At 40.5% G+C, this 14,642-nt stretch overlaps 1 protein-coding gene across 2 annotated transcripts in view; it reads left to right on the top strand.

The window, feature by feature from the left end:
* The window catches only part of Ampd1 (adenosine monophosphate deaminase 1), a 23,323-nt gene extending 11,689 nt beyond the window's left edge, over nucleotides 1-11,634 (top strand). For both annotated transcript variants that reach the window (XM_015502209.2, XM_015502208.2), the window contains 11 exons: nucleotides 2,243-2,462; nucleotides 3,384-3,513; nucleotides 4,916-5,110; nucleotides 5,372-5,503; nucleotides 6,251-6,414; nucleotides 8,307-8,433; nucleotides 8,616-8,779; nucleotides 9,638-9,758; nucleotides 10,423-10,596; nucleotides 10,781-10,891; nucleotides 11,462-11,634. In XM_015502209.2, the coding sequence (XP_015357695.1) occupies nucleotides 2,243-2,462; nucleotides 3,384-3,513; nucleotides 4,916-5,110; nucleotides 5,372-5,503; nucleotides 6,251-6,414; nucleotides 8,307-8,433; nucleotides 8,616-8,779; nucleotides 9,638-9,758; nucleotides 10,423-10,596; nucleotides 10,781-10,891; nucleotides 11,462-11,620 (1,697 nt within the window). In that variant the 3' untranslated portion in view covers nucleotides 11,621-11,634. The remainder of the gene's footprint in view (nucleotides 1-2,242; nucleotides 2,463-3,383; nucleotides 3,514-4,915; nucleotides 5,111-5,371; nucleotides 5,504-6,250; nucleotides 6,415-8,306; nucleotides 8,434-8,615; nucleotides 8,780-9,637; nucleotides 9,759-10,422; nucleotides 10,597-10,780; nucleotides 10,892-11,461) is intronic.
* The last annotated feature ends 3,008 nt before the right edge of the window (nucleotides 11,635-14,642 follow it).

The following is a 14,642-nucleotide window of genomic DNA, read 5'->3' as shown; positions in this document are numbered from 1 at the left end:
CCTCTCCCCCTCTCCTCCCCTCCCCCTCCTCCCATTGAACCTGGTACTTTACCACTGAGCTGTATCCCCAGCCTTTTTTATTTTTTATTTTGAGACCGGGTCCTGCTAAGTCACCAGGGTCTTGCTAAATTGCTGAAGCTGACCTCAAATTTGCCTCAACCTCCTCAATCAGTGGGATTACAGGCAAGTGCTACCATGCCTGGCTAATCATGATAGGCTTTATTATTTTTGTCACTCCGACTACTTTAGGCATCATTTGCAAAGAGGAGATTTTGTGATGCCTTCCTTGGGCACAGCATTACACAAGCATGAATGACCATATTGTTGAAAATAAAGGAGTGAGTGCTTAAAAATTGTGCCAGTGTGGAATGTATCCCGGGCCTTCTTAGGCTGAAATTGTCAGCAGTGGAAAGAAGGCAACATTTACCCACTTCCTCTTTTTTTTTTTTTTTTAAAGGGAGAGAGAGAATTTTTAATTTTTTTTTTTTTTTTTTTTTTTTTTTTTAGGCAGACACAACATCTTTGTTTGTATGTGGTGCTGAGGATCGAACCTGGGTCCCACACATGCCAGGCGAGCGCACTACCGCTTGAGCCACATCCCCAGCCCCTACCCATTTCCTCTTTTCTAAGTTCCTTTAGCAGAAATTATATGTGCTTTAAAAGGTGGTAAACATAATTAAAATTATAATTCCTATAATAAAAATTGATTTTATTTCTCCCTTTATATTAAAACCACTTTAGAAAACTATTCTGTATGATACTATAAAGATTGATACATATCATTGTACATTTGTCAAAATTCATGGGGTGTACGAAACCAAGAATAAATCCTAATGAAAACTGTGGACTTTCAGTCATAATGACAAGTCAATGTAGGCCTGTCAATTATAACACTTGTTACATAATCTCTACTGCAGGATGCCAATAGTGGAGGAGGCTGGCCATGTGGGATGAGGGTTGGGGATATATGAAAACTGTACTTTCCATTTAATTTTTCTGCTTACCTAAATCTGCTTCTAAAAAAATTATTAAATAAAAAATACAATCTAAGTCAGACATGGTAGCACATGCCTGGAATCCCAGGAACTCAGGAGGCTGAAATAGGAGGATCACAAGTTAAAGGCCAGCTTCAGCAATTTAGCAAGACCCTGTCTCAAAATAAAAATTCCAAAGGGCTAGGAATGCCGGGCGTGGTGGGGCATGCCTGTAATCCCAGTGGCTTGGGAGGCTGAGGCAGGAGGTTTACAATTTCAAAGCCAGCCTCAGCAACTTAGTGAGGCGCTAGACAACTCAGTAAGACCCTGTCTCTAAATAAAAAATACAAAATAGGATTGGGGATGTGGTTCAGTGGTCCAGTGCCCCTGAGTTCAATCACCAGTACCAAACAAACAAACAAAAAAGGGCTTGGTTGTAGCTCAGTGGTAGAATACCCCTGGGTTCAAGGGTAACCATCCAAACTCTTTCTTAACTATGGTTTTACCTTTGCTTTTATGCAATTCTTTTATTTTATCATTTATTTATTTATTTGAGATGGAGTCTCACTCATTGTATTGCCCAGACTGGTCTTGAACTCCTGGGCTCAAGCAATCCTCCTGCTTCAGCCTCCTAAGCAGTTGGGACTACAGGCATATATCACCGTGTCCAGCTCTTTGCAATTATTTAACAGGATAATAAAATGCTCTAAACAGGCCAGGTGCGGTGGCACATGCCTGTAATCCCAGCAGCTCGGGAGGCTGAAGCAGGAGGATCACAAGTCCAAAGCCAGCCTCAGCAAAAGCAAAGCAATAAGCAACTCAGTGAGACCCTGTCTCTAAATAAAATACAAAATAGTCCTGGGGATGTGGCTCAGTGGTCAAGTGCCCCTGAGTTCAATCCCTGGTACCTCCCCCCCAACAAAATGCTCTAAACAGGAAGCCTATAATGACCAACTTCAGTAAAAAATTAAAATTATTTAAGTTGTATATCAGTTACTTTATGTGAACTTCTAAATAATTCAAAAATTATTCTTATACTAGATGAAACATTATTATTATAGTCATTTTATACTATGAACTTAATCATCTTTGAACACATAATGTGAAAAAAAATTATTTACTGGATAAATTAAATACAGTTGGATAATTATAACTTATGAAGTATGGGATGCCAAACTAATGATATATTGTAGTTTTTCATATTTTGGTTACTTTTACATGGTCATTCATCCTATGTGCTGATATATTACTCTGTTTTATTGAAAAAGTCTTTACCCCTCCTCCGAAGAAGGGAGAAGACCCCTTCCGAGCAGATGACCTTCCAGCAAACCTGGGCTACCACCTCAAAATGAAAGACGGTGTGGTTTACATCTATCCTAACGAGGCAGCAGCCAGCAAGGATGAACCCAAGCCATATCCTTACCCAAATCTGGCCGACTTCTTAGATGATATGAACTTTCTGCTTGCTTTAATTGCCCAAGGACCTGTGTAAGTTTTTTAGTGAGACCTGACTAACAACCAGTGCTACTATTATTAATAATAAGAATACATTTTTATCAAATGCTCACTCTGTTCAAATACTATATTAAACTTTTGGTTACCTTATTTCTTTGATTTTTCACAAATGCTCTATGAAGCATTTTTATAGTTTTATATGCTGAAACTTTGTAGAGTTAAGTAACTTATCTAAAGTCAGGCAGATGGCTGAAAAGGGATCTGAGCCCAAATCTGCTGACTGCAAAGCCAGGGCTCTCAACTTTTTTTTTTTTTTTTTTTTCCATGATACTGGGGATCAAACCCAGGGTTTACATTCCCTGAGTTTATCCCTGAACAACATCCCCAGACCTTTTTACTTTGAGACAGAGTCTCACTTAATTGCTGAGGCTGGTATTACAAGTGTCTGCCCTATGCTCAGCTGGGACCATTAACTTCGGACAACACTGTCACCACTGATATTAAAATGCCTTCCCAAGTCCTCCCTTGTGATTATGTCCAACTTTGATGAAAAACTGGAGCTCAATGCTTTTTTTTTTTTTTCTTGGTAGTACTGGGAATTGAACCCAGGGTCTTACACAAGCTTGGCAAATACTCTGCCACTGAGCTACATCCCCAGCCCTTTTTAAAACTTCATTTTGAGTCAGGGTCTGCTGAAGTTCTCCAGGATGGCCTTGAACTTGTGATCCTCCTGCCTCAGCCTCCCAAGTAGCTGGGATTACAGGCATGTGCCAAACGCCCCACATGGAACTCAGTACTTTTCAGTGAGATTAACTGTACAGAAGCCTGAAACATTTGTTCTAATATTTGTTTCCTTTGGTTGATAAGGGTTCTGATGATTTTGAAATTGTGATTGTTTTCTTTTCCTTTAATATTCGGACTGTTTTAGAATTACGTGATCTTTATTTTTCACAGTAAGACCTATACCCACCGTCGCCTGAAGTTCCTCTCTTCCAAGTTCCAAGTCCATCAGATGCTCAATGAGATGGATGAGCTTAAGGAGTTGAAAAACAACCCCCACCGAGATTTTTATAACTGCAGGAAGGTAAAAAGTTTAGATACTCAGAGATAATTCCTGGCAAAAACATTAATCCAATGATTTGTTGAAAAGGGCAAGAAGAACACTATTTTCTAATTAATCAAAATTTTCTCAGGTTTTGTGGATTTTTAGTGAAAGCAGAGAGACTATGTCTAAATTACTATTTGTTCCAGAGAAAGATATACCAAACTCTTAGCATAAAAAATTATAAGTGTGTGTGTGTGTGTGTGTATGTGTGTGTGTGTAGTGCTGGGAGTCAAACTCAGGGCTTCACACACTTGAGGGAAGCATTCTACTTAACATGGGCAGGACCCTGGGTTTGATCCTTAGCACCGCACTTATCATCAAAAACAAAAATAAGAAAAACAAACAAAACTTCACGAATTAAAATTCTAGGATTTACAAGATCTTCCTTCTAGTTATTTTTCTTCTGCTTCCTGAGTTAAAACTTTGGGGGAAGTAATTAAATAATAGTTTTTGAGTTCCAGTGTCCTCATTTGTAAAATTGGGAAATATATCTGCTCAAAACAGCTTCTGTGAAATTGTGAATACCCAATGAGCTAATGACTATGAAAATCAATCAATTAGAAACACTTCCAGTATGTGTTCTGGCAAGTTAAATGATTGGCAGAAAGTAGGAATAGGAAACATCTGAACAAAAATTTAGGCCCAAATCTTAGCTCAGCTTTATGTCTAATTTTGGACAAATAAATAATCTGTCAAAACATCATTTTATAAACTGGGTACAGTGGCCTAGTTTATAATTCTGTAATCCCAGTGACTTGGGAAACTGAGGCAGGAGGATTGCCAAGTTCTAAATCAGCCTCAGCAACTAGCAAGACCCTCAGTAACTGAGACCCTGTCTCAAAACAGAAAAAAATAAAAGAGTTGGGGATGTATCTCAGTGTTAAATCACCTCTGGATTCAATTCCCAATACCAACAAAATAAAACAAACCCCAAACATTTCATCTTATAAAATCGTACTTATAAAAATATCTATCTCATAAACATCATCACTGTGCCATAGCCTCATCATTTAAACCCTATCGTCTTTGGAGAGGAAAGCTATGATAGCTACATTACTTCTAACTGTATTTCTGGGGTGGAGAATGGTCCCCAAGAACTCTGTGTGGGTCAAATGTGGAAGTATACTGGATGTAGGCATGCACAGGAGAAGCAAGCACTATGACTGCATCTAGTCAAATCTTATACATCCTTGCACAGGCACAGAAAGGGTGAAAACGGGTTCTTTATTGCTGGGTCACCTCCACCAGCTGTCAGCTCCTACCACCAATATTTATTCCATTCTTCTGCCACAGTGGGATTTGCAGGCACCATAGCCTCTAACAGAGTAATAGTATAACTAAAGCTGATTGCTGGTTTTTCTTTCTCTGAATATGCACACAGGTGGACACCCACATCCATGCAGCTGCCTGCATGAACCAGAAACATCTGCTGCGTTTTATTAAGAAATCTTACCACATTGATGCTGACAGAGTGGTCTACAGCACCCAAGAGAAGACTCTGACACTGAAGGAACTCTTTACTAAATTAAAAATGCACCCATACGACCTGACTGTTGATTCTCTGGATGTTCACGCTGTAGGTGAACATATCTCAAAACCCCACATATCTTTCTCCTATGACTCTGCTTCTCACTGTCCTCTCAATTATGTTGATTTACCACCCTTACAGAAAGCCACTTTTGAAGTTCACTCACTGTCTGTCATTTGTCTCAGATTTCATTCTCAGAGCCCAACCCCTTCCCCTGTTATCAGCTCCCTGTTCCTCTTGGCCATTCCCTAGCACTCTGTGTCCAGACAGCTGATAATCTTACGGTTCTACTCCTGTCTCTTGATCCAGGGGCGCCAGACATTCCAGCGTTTTGATAAATTCAATGACAAATACAATCCTGTGGGAGCCAGCGAGCTAAGGGACCTCTACCTGAAGACAGATAACTACATTAACGGAGAATATTTTGCCACTATCATCAAGGTGAGGAAGAACCAACTGGATCTTTTGGGGGGAAGGAAGGGGTGTAGGGGATGAACCAACTGGATCTTTGGGGGACAATGGGGGGTAGGGGATGAACCAACTGGATCTATGGAAACTGGCATGGCTCTTGAGGAAGGAGGGAAGGGAAGATGTGGTTCCTTACCTCTGGAGTTGAGTCCTACCCAAATGAATGCAAGTATTTCTTCTGAAGCAGCCACTCTAATAATTTTAATAGACCTCTATTAAAGTTAAGGGTGTGGCTTGGGGATTAAGGACCTGGCCTTTCCAGGCTTTGGGTGCAAATTTAGGAAGAGCTGGGTGCTGGGGTGCAAATTCAGGAAGAGCTGGGTGGGAATCCACACTCATCCTCACGATGCCTGTGTCTTAGGGAGCACGTGGAGTTGGAAGCAGTGTGTTTTGCGGGGAGAGGAAATATGAAGAGCTGCATTTCTTTTGCGGGCACCTCAGATACCTCATCACCTTCAGTCTGACTTTTTTCTCTCAGGTCTCTGTCAGGTTCTACGAGTCTTTTATCCTCACTGAATTCTCCTCCTGAATTCTGAGAGCCATTAGATCTTCACTGAGAAATATTTTCCAAAATATTTTTCCTTTTATGTTTGTTTATTTGTTTTTAACATTCCCTCCATTCTTCTTAGTAACCATCTCCTCTCCCTAGATCCCATGGGCTTAGGCCCCTGAGGGGCTGGTGGGAATCTCTGGCTTTGGATTCCTGTTTTGGCCTTGCAGGAGGTAGGTGCAGACCTGGTGGAGGCCAAGTACCAGCATGCAGAGCCCCGCCTGTCCATCTATGGCCGCAGCCCTGAAGAGTGGAACAAACTCTCCTCCTGGTTTGTCAGCAACCGCATCTACTGCCCCAACATGACATGGATGATCCAGGTCCCTAGGATCTAGTATGTACCTGCCCATGGGAAGCCTATAGCCTGTTCCCATGACCTGCCTCAGCGGCCCTGCTTGAACAAGCAACATGCAGACCATGTAGACAGAAATCAGCTTTGTTGAAGTAGCACCTCAGTACAGGGCCCTGGATGCTTGGTTCTGTCCACTCTGGGTACAGCACTGTTGACCACATACAGGAATTAGAAAGAGCATTTCAAGTTCAATATTGGAACCAGAATCTAAATAAGCACCAAGCCAAAAGAAGAACTGTGTACATTTCAGTGGATACTTTCTTTCTCCTGGTCTCCTCTGTGTCCAGTTCATTCTTTCCCACATTCATCTGTACTGGGATGTAGCTGTCTTGTATCAGTATTGTGACCACGGTCTGCTGATTGTCCCACCCACATGTGAACGTGCTCAAGTTCTCCATGATCACATGTTTTCCTTCAAGAGTCCCAAACTGGTATTGCGGAGGAAGTGAGGAAGTAGGCTCCCTTTCAGGCCACACATCATCACTCACTGCCTTCAGGGATAGTTTCTCTTTCAATAGGTTCAGTATCATTGATGTTTTATCTAACTTACTTGTTTATGTGTTCTCTGGCAACCTCCCAGGTGTTCTGTGTGCCCTGTGGCACTGCAAGAGTTTTATCCTGTCTCTTAGGCCAAAAAAAGTAGATTTTTGACAGGGGTAGCACTTTCCATCTAATACCATTAAGGTAGCAAGGCAGTAGAGTATGGTGATGAGGAGTACGCACTCTGGCTCCAGACTGGCTGTGCTTGAATGCTGGTTCTACCACTTACTAGCTGTTTTACTTAGGCAAGTTACATGACTTCTCTGTGCCTTTGTTTCATTATCTCTCAAAAGGAGTAAAAATAGCACCTATCATTTTTATGAAGATTGAATTAACTGATATTTCTGGCCACTTCTTAGAACAGCGGCTGGCATATATAATTGTCTGTTGTTACCATGGATCAGAGAGATTCTTTTTTAATTTTTTTTTTAATTTGTTCTTTTTAGTTATATATGACAGTAGAATGTCATACATACACGGAGTATAACTTCCCATTCTTGTGGTTGCACGTAATGTGGAGTTACACTGGTTGTGTATTCATACATGAATGAAGGAAATTTATGTCCAATTCATTCTACTATCTTTCCCATTCCCATCTCTCCTCCCTTCCCCCTATTTCCTCTTGTTCTATCCAGGGAAACTCCATTACCCCCCCATTGTGAGTCAGCATCAGCATATCAAAGAAAACATTTGGCCTTTGGTTTTGGGGGGATTGGCTTATTTCACTTAGCATACTAGTGTCCACTTCCAAATGCCATAATTTTATTCTTCTTTGTGGCTGAGTAATATTACATTGTGTAGTACCACAGATCAGAGATATTCTTTTTTAAAAATTTATTTTGTAGTTGTTGATGGACCTTTATTTTATTCATTTATTTATATGTGGTGCTGAGGATCGAACCCAGTGCCTCACACATGATAGGCAAATGCTCTACCACTGAGTCACAACCCCAGCCCAGATCAGAGATATTCTTGATCACCGTTTCATGCTCACCAACTTGTATACCTTGTACTTGTATAAATAATTGAAACTTTGCTCATTCTCTATCTGGATGTAACTGTGAAGGCTTAGTTTTCTTACCATAGAGGGTTTGTAGAAGAGAAGGTCTAGAAGAGATGGCACATAGTCTAGAAATACTTCCTCTGCCTATCCCAAACTGAACCCCTCTTTATGGATAAGCAAGAAAAATATATGGGAGTGGATGTGGGGTGAACATTCCAGTTCTTTTTTTCTGTACATGGCATTTGATCCTCTGGTTCTCTCATATGGGGGCCATCAATTCTAAAAAAAACCTTCTCCTTTCCTTCTAATTTCTCTTTATTCTTGCCTCCAGTGATGTGTTCCGATCTAAGAATTTCCTCCCACACTTTGGAAAGATGCTGGAGAATATTTTCCTGCCGGTGTTTGAGGCCACCATCAACCCCCAGGCTCACCCAGACCTCAGTGTCTTCCTCAAGCACGTAAGCATGACCTTTCAGGCCTTCATACTGCTGTTCATAAACCAGTCCCCGGCCTGGCCAAGAAAAATTCTTGGTGCTTATCTCTTTACGTTTGGTCCTTGTCTTTGGAACTGAAAGTTTATCTGAACACAGGGACTCTGCAGTTGGACTGAACCCACTGCATGGCTCACTTTTCCTGACAGATTACTGGCTTCGACAGTGTGGATGATGAGTCCAAACACAGTGGTCACATGTTTTCCTTCAAGAGTCCCAAACCTCAGGAGTGGACGATGGAAAAGAATCCATCTTACACTTATTATTCTTATTACATGTATGCAAACATCATGGTGCTCAACAGCCTGAGAAAGTAAGTACCAGAGAGCCAGGACTGGGGCTGGGGGTGTGGTTCAGTGGCAGAGTGCCTGCCCTGCATGCAGTGAAGCCCTGGGTTTGATCCCCAGCACCCCAAAAGAAAGAAAGAGAGAGCAAGGGGTAGGGGAGGAGGGAGGGAAATAAAACTGCTGAAGAAAGGGCCTGTCTGTCACAGCTCTGTCCTCATGCATCAGCCCTCCAAGGTCCTCCACAGATTCCAACTCCAGTGTGTCCCATTGACCCAAATCAGAGTTTCTTTTCTTTAACTGGTTCTTCCATTTCTTTATTTATTTAGGGACAAAATTAGACATTTTTGGTGACTTCAGTTAACTTTCACAGTTCCTTTTCATTAGAAGTTTAGGAATTTATGTTTATCATTGTGCAACTTATTATAAAACTCCTTATTTTTACCTTTCCTGTTGTCTCTGGATAAGGAGTAGAGGAGGACTATAATGGATTGTGTATGGTGCTGGGGATTGAACCCAGGACCTTACACATGCTAAGCATGTATGTGCTCTACCACTGAGTTATAGTCCCAGTCCCTAATGGAGTTCTTTGGAACCATTTCCCCTAAAGTGTAAGCACAGAAATGCTGAGATGGTGGTGCTGGTACATCTCCTGTTGAGACTGAAGATGTTTCAGTTCAACTATTAGTTACCTCCTGACTTCCATATCCTTTGCTACCTCTTTTTTAAAAAGTTTGTATTTAGGAAGAATTAAGAAGTTGAATTGGGATTGCCAGTTTTGCTGAATCCTTTGGATGGCTGCTCTCTTCCAGAGCATTTCTACTGAATTTTCTTGTAAACCAGTCTGCCTGGAACCTACAACTCCTTTGGCAATTTTATTTCTATAGGGAACGAGGCATGAATACATTTCTGTTCCGTCCCCATTGTGGGGAAGCTGGAGCTATCACCCACCTCATGACAGCATTCATGATAGCAGACAATATCTCTCATGGCCTGAATTTAAAAAAGGTAAGTTGGAGACTGTTCTTAATATTAATTTTTATCATGGATACAGAGGTGTCTTTTTTTCTCCCTACTGTATTTGATTCCAGCACTGGAATCAAATTCAAGAGAGCATAAAAGATTTTTGAGATTATTGAGTGTGATTTATTCTATAGAGAGAAGCAAAGGCACTCACATGATTACCTACCTAGTTGCCATCAGAGATGAGTTAATGCAGATCTCCTGACTTCTGGTTTACAACACTGAAAAGGGATAATTCAGGGGTGGTTTGGCTTACCTTGAGTTACTTTTTGCCAGATTTCTTGTTGTAGCATGTTTTAAAATGTCTCTTGTGAGAGTCAGAACTTCCGTGTGGCTGGGGAAAAGTAGGTTTCAGGGCGAAGTCTTTTGAGCTTTAATTGCCTAAGACCATCTTACTTAAGCAATTAAAGTTCAAATAAACAACTTGGTTTGACTCAATGCTTCTGAAAATGTACAATCCAAAATATATTTATGTTGGATAGTACTTACATTGAAACACTAGAATCCTTCTTTTACTAAGAGTTTAAAGAGCAGGTGATAATTCTGTTGGAAGCTGAAGTTCCACATAGAACAAGAGATTTTAAAGTTTCTAGTTTCTATTCCTCTTTCACTCTCCTTAAACTTGTTTTTTATCTTTTTTTTTTTTCAGAGTCCTGTGTTACAGTACTTGTTTTTCTTAGCCCAGATTCCCATTGCTATGTCACCACTAAGTAACAACAGCCTATTTCTCGAGTATGCAAAAAATCCTTTTTTAGATTTCCTCCAGAAAGGGCTAATGATCTCACTGTCTACGGATGACCCGATGCAATTCCACTTCACCAAGGTACACAAGTGGAATGTTGAGCAATACAAGAACATTTTCCTCAATGGTTATTTCCCACCCAAAACTTGAAAGTCAATCAAGGTGCCTTGTTATTCTCTTCGTGCAAGATGCATATTATTTCTTTTATTAATGTATTCTTCTCTCTCTCTCTCATTTTATTTTACTTCATGTAAATAAACTGCAGGAGCCCCTGATGGAAGAATATGCCATTGCTGCACAAGTCTTCAAGCTGAGTACTTGTGATATGTGTGAAGTAGCAAGAAACAGTGTTCTGCAGTGTGGAATTTCTCATGAGGTAGAACTGTCTTTGATTGGCTACCCTTCTGAGTAAAGGGTCTGGTAACTTGAATGTTGAAATATTAGAGAAACACATGTAGAAAAAATTTTCCAAGCCAGAAGTAGTGATGTGGTGACTTGGGAGGCTATGGTAGGAGGCCAGCCTCAGTAACTTAGCAAGACACTGTCTCAAAAATAAATAAATAAATAAATAAATAAAAATAAAAAGGGCTGAGAATGTGGCTCAGTGGTAAAGCAACCCTGGGTTAAATCCCTTGCATCCCCCACCCCCCAATTTTTTCCCTCTACAAACCATATGCATTTGCTGTGGATAGAAACAGGGACTAGAAAAGATTATTCTATCTCTTTGGCCATACCTTGGGTAAGGGAAACAAAATTACTCACAATTTCTTAATAGATTATGCACATTGAAGCACTAATGAGTGCTTGTAATGGTTTACTTTTTTTTTTTTTCTTTTGCCTGTGGCCAACATAAAGGAATAAATTTTTGTGGGAGATTCTGTTCTTGTTTATAACAGAGGTGGTGGCGAGGGGAAGAGACAACATTCTGCTTCCTTTTCTTTTATAGGAGAAAGCAAAGTTTCTGGGCAACAATTACCTTGAGGAAGGCCCTAGTGGAAATGATATCCGGAAGACAAATGTAGCCCAAATCCGCATGGCCTATCGTTATGAAACCTGGTGTTATGAGCTCAATTTAATTGCTGAGGGTCTTAAATCAACAGAATAAAATAAATAAACCAATACTAATATGAGTGAGGTTTTTGTTGTAGAGTTTAAATAATAATAGTACCAGTTATTGAGTTCCTACTATATGAAAGACTGTATCAGATGTTCCACTGGTTTTATTTCATTTAATCTTTTTCACAACTTCAAAAGGCAGATATTATCTACATTTGGGGAATGTTAATAAAATTAATAACCGACATGGGGGTAGGAAAGATGGCGGAATGAGCAGAACATTATTACCCTAGGTACATGTATGACTGTACATATGGTGCAACTCTACATCGTATACTACGAGAGAGAGAGATAAAAAGCTGTGCTCTGTCTGTGTACAATGAACTGAAATGCATTCTGTTGTTATGTATAACTAATTAGAACAACAGCAACTAAAAAGATTAATAATCTGCCAAGGATACACCTAGTGAGGTATAGCAGTGGGGACCTAGATTTGTCTTACTCCAGAGTTTTCATGAGTTTCAGGCAAAACAGTTACTAAAGCTACACAATAAAACAAAACAAAAAAAACAAGCAAATGACTTGATATTGGGAGAATATAGACTTTTGCTTTTATAGAATTAAGCCTGATTAAGGCTTTTAGAACCCTTAAAAAGTCCTTTGAAATGACACAGACATTACTACCCTGTGTACATGTACACTACCCCTGTGACTTTGTACCATGTACAGCCAGAAAAATGAAGAGTTGTGCTCCATTTGTGTACAATGTGTCAAAATGAATTCTTCTGTCATGTATAACTAATTAGAACAATTTTTTTTAAAAGTCCTTTGAGGGGCTGGGATTGTGGCTCAGCGGTAGAGCGCTTGCCTAGCACCACCTGGTGGGGTCCGGGTTTGATCCTCAGCACCACATAAAAATAAAGGTATTGTGTTGTGTCCATCTCTACCCCAAAAATAAATATTAAAAAAAGTCCTTTGATAGCATTCAAGTAAACAGTGGCTTTCTTAGACAAAACCAGAGCAGATATGCTCTAATATAAAAAATTAGTACTTATATAAGTTATTATACTCTGGGATAATTTATCTTACAAGAGGATTCTTAGCTTACCAAGGTAAGATATACATTTAACCTTTCAGAAACATGCATGTTACTCAAGGTCAGGTAGAATTTCGGTTAGCCAGATGAATACCACATGTTTTCTATACACACAACCTTGTTGCCATCTGGTGGCTGGGCTGATATTTCATTCAGCTTATTCAATAAGCAATTATTGGTCCAACATCTAAAGTATCAGATACTATTTTAGACACTAATGTTATAAATAATAAGATTTCATTTCTATCCTCAAATGGTTCACAGCACTAAACTATGGAGTGTTAGGACTACAAATGTGATAGAGTTGTGTGAAACATTTCAGAAAACAATGATGTTTCAAGTGCAAAAAAAATGAAAGCAAATTCCTGCATTATTTCCACATTCTGTACAGGTAGCCAAAAGCATAGGTGTGACCCTGACGGCATGTTTGTACTAGCTCTGGTTTAAGAAGACTCTTCTTCCTGGTTTCTGAAGTTGAAGGTCTGTACTGAGTATTTGTAAGTCCCTTCAAGAACCTGGTTTTATTTTAATTGGCCTCCTACTCATCAAAATAATACAAACTGCTAAATTAAACACTCAATTCTCAGACTTACAGGGTTACCTTCTTCTTATCCTTAAGAGGGCAGTAGAATACATGCATGTGAATTAATTTATTACATCCACACAACCCGCATTTGGTTTCATATCTGGTACTTGGAATTCAATCTGCCTCATTTTGCCCAGTTATCTTCCTAAGTGCAAAGTTCAAAAAATAAATTTCAAAACCATACTATTTTAAGTTCAAAATCTCATCTTGGATGACTACCTTGGGTGCTTTCTAAATATATTAGATAAGGGATGAGCAATTCATAAAGATCAGTGTTCAAAATTTATTACAAACAACATTCACATTTCTTTCCTCACTGGGACATGACTTTTAAAAAAATGTTGTCACTCCCTTCCTCCATTAAAAAATGTTATTCCATGTAGTAGTTGTATCTCTTGGTCTTTCATTGGATTTGTGTGTGTGTGTGTGTGTGTGTGTGTGTATTATTGTCCACAGCTCATAGCTTCACAACAGCTTGGGATCTGCTGCCTTTATTGCTTTGCTAAGTTGGCTTGGTCTTTCATTGGATTTGTGTGTGTGTGTGTAGTGTGTGTGTATTATTGTTCACAGCTCATAGCTTCACAACAGCTTGGGATCTGCTGCCTTTATTGCTTTGCTAAGTTGGCTTGTGACAGTCATCTGTGAAGTGTAACCAAACACCTCTCTTTCTGGCAATCTTCTATTTTGGTACCTCTATGTGAACAAATGTGGGAAGAGTTTGGTCTCTAGACTCAAGAAGGTCTGGTTGGGTGGGCGGGGTGGGGGGAATGGGGCGGGGCGAGGTGGGGCTGGGCGTTGAGCGAGGGCCTGGGAAACAGCTACACTCATCCAAGTCTCGCAGCCTAAGTGAAACTGGGCTACGCTTGCAGCAGGCACAGTGCCATGCACATACCTGAACAAGAGTGTTGCAGGCGAGGCTTCTGCATGTGTGTCTCAACAGGGCGTGGCGGCTGCTCTCTGGGAGTGAATACCAAAAGCAGCCCTGATCTGGGACTTCAAGTCTCAGGTGCTCGGAGCGCCATTTGCATCTCCCTACGTTTCAAGTCGGCGCTGTCTTGCAATTGCCTGAGAAATATTTGCTCTTTGAGTTCGGCCAGAAACAAACAACAACCATAAAAAGCAAAAAACAAATAAACAAAAAAAACCGGTGCTATAGTTTTCCTAGAGACTTGCAAGCCTCCTGAGCACTGGGCAGGCGACAATTTCTATAGTTTCCTTGAGTGAGATGATGCCGCTCTTAAACCGGGCTTAATCTCGCTGGTAGTTGACTCAAGCGTCACGTAGAGTTCAGGTCCGTCGCGTGGGGCCTGTCTGACCGCAGGCCCGGCGTGGGCGAGGGAGCTTTGGCTGGAGGCCTCCGCCGGACGCGGGTGGCGCCGATTGCCTGCC

The sequence above is a fragment of the Marmota marmota genome, unplaced genomic scaffold, assembly GCF_001458135.2.
Source record: "Marmota marmota marmota unplaced genomic scaffold, marMar, whole genome shotgun sequence".
Classification (NCBI taxonomy): Eukaryota; Metazoa; Chordata; class Mammalia; order Rodentia; family Sciuridae; genus Marmota; species Marmota marmota.
The sequence above is the reverse complement of the archived record's forward strand: the minus strand, read 5'-3'. Positions and strand labels throughout refer to the sequence as shown.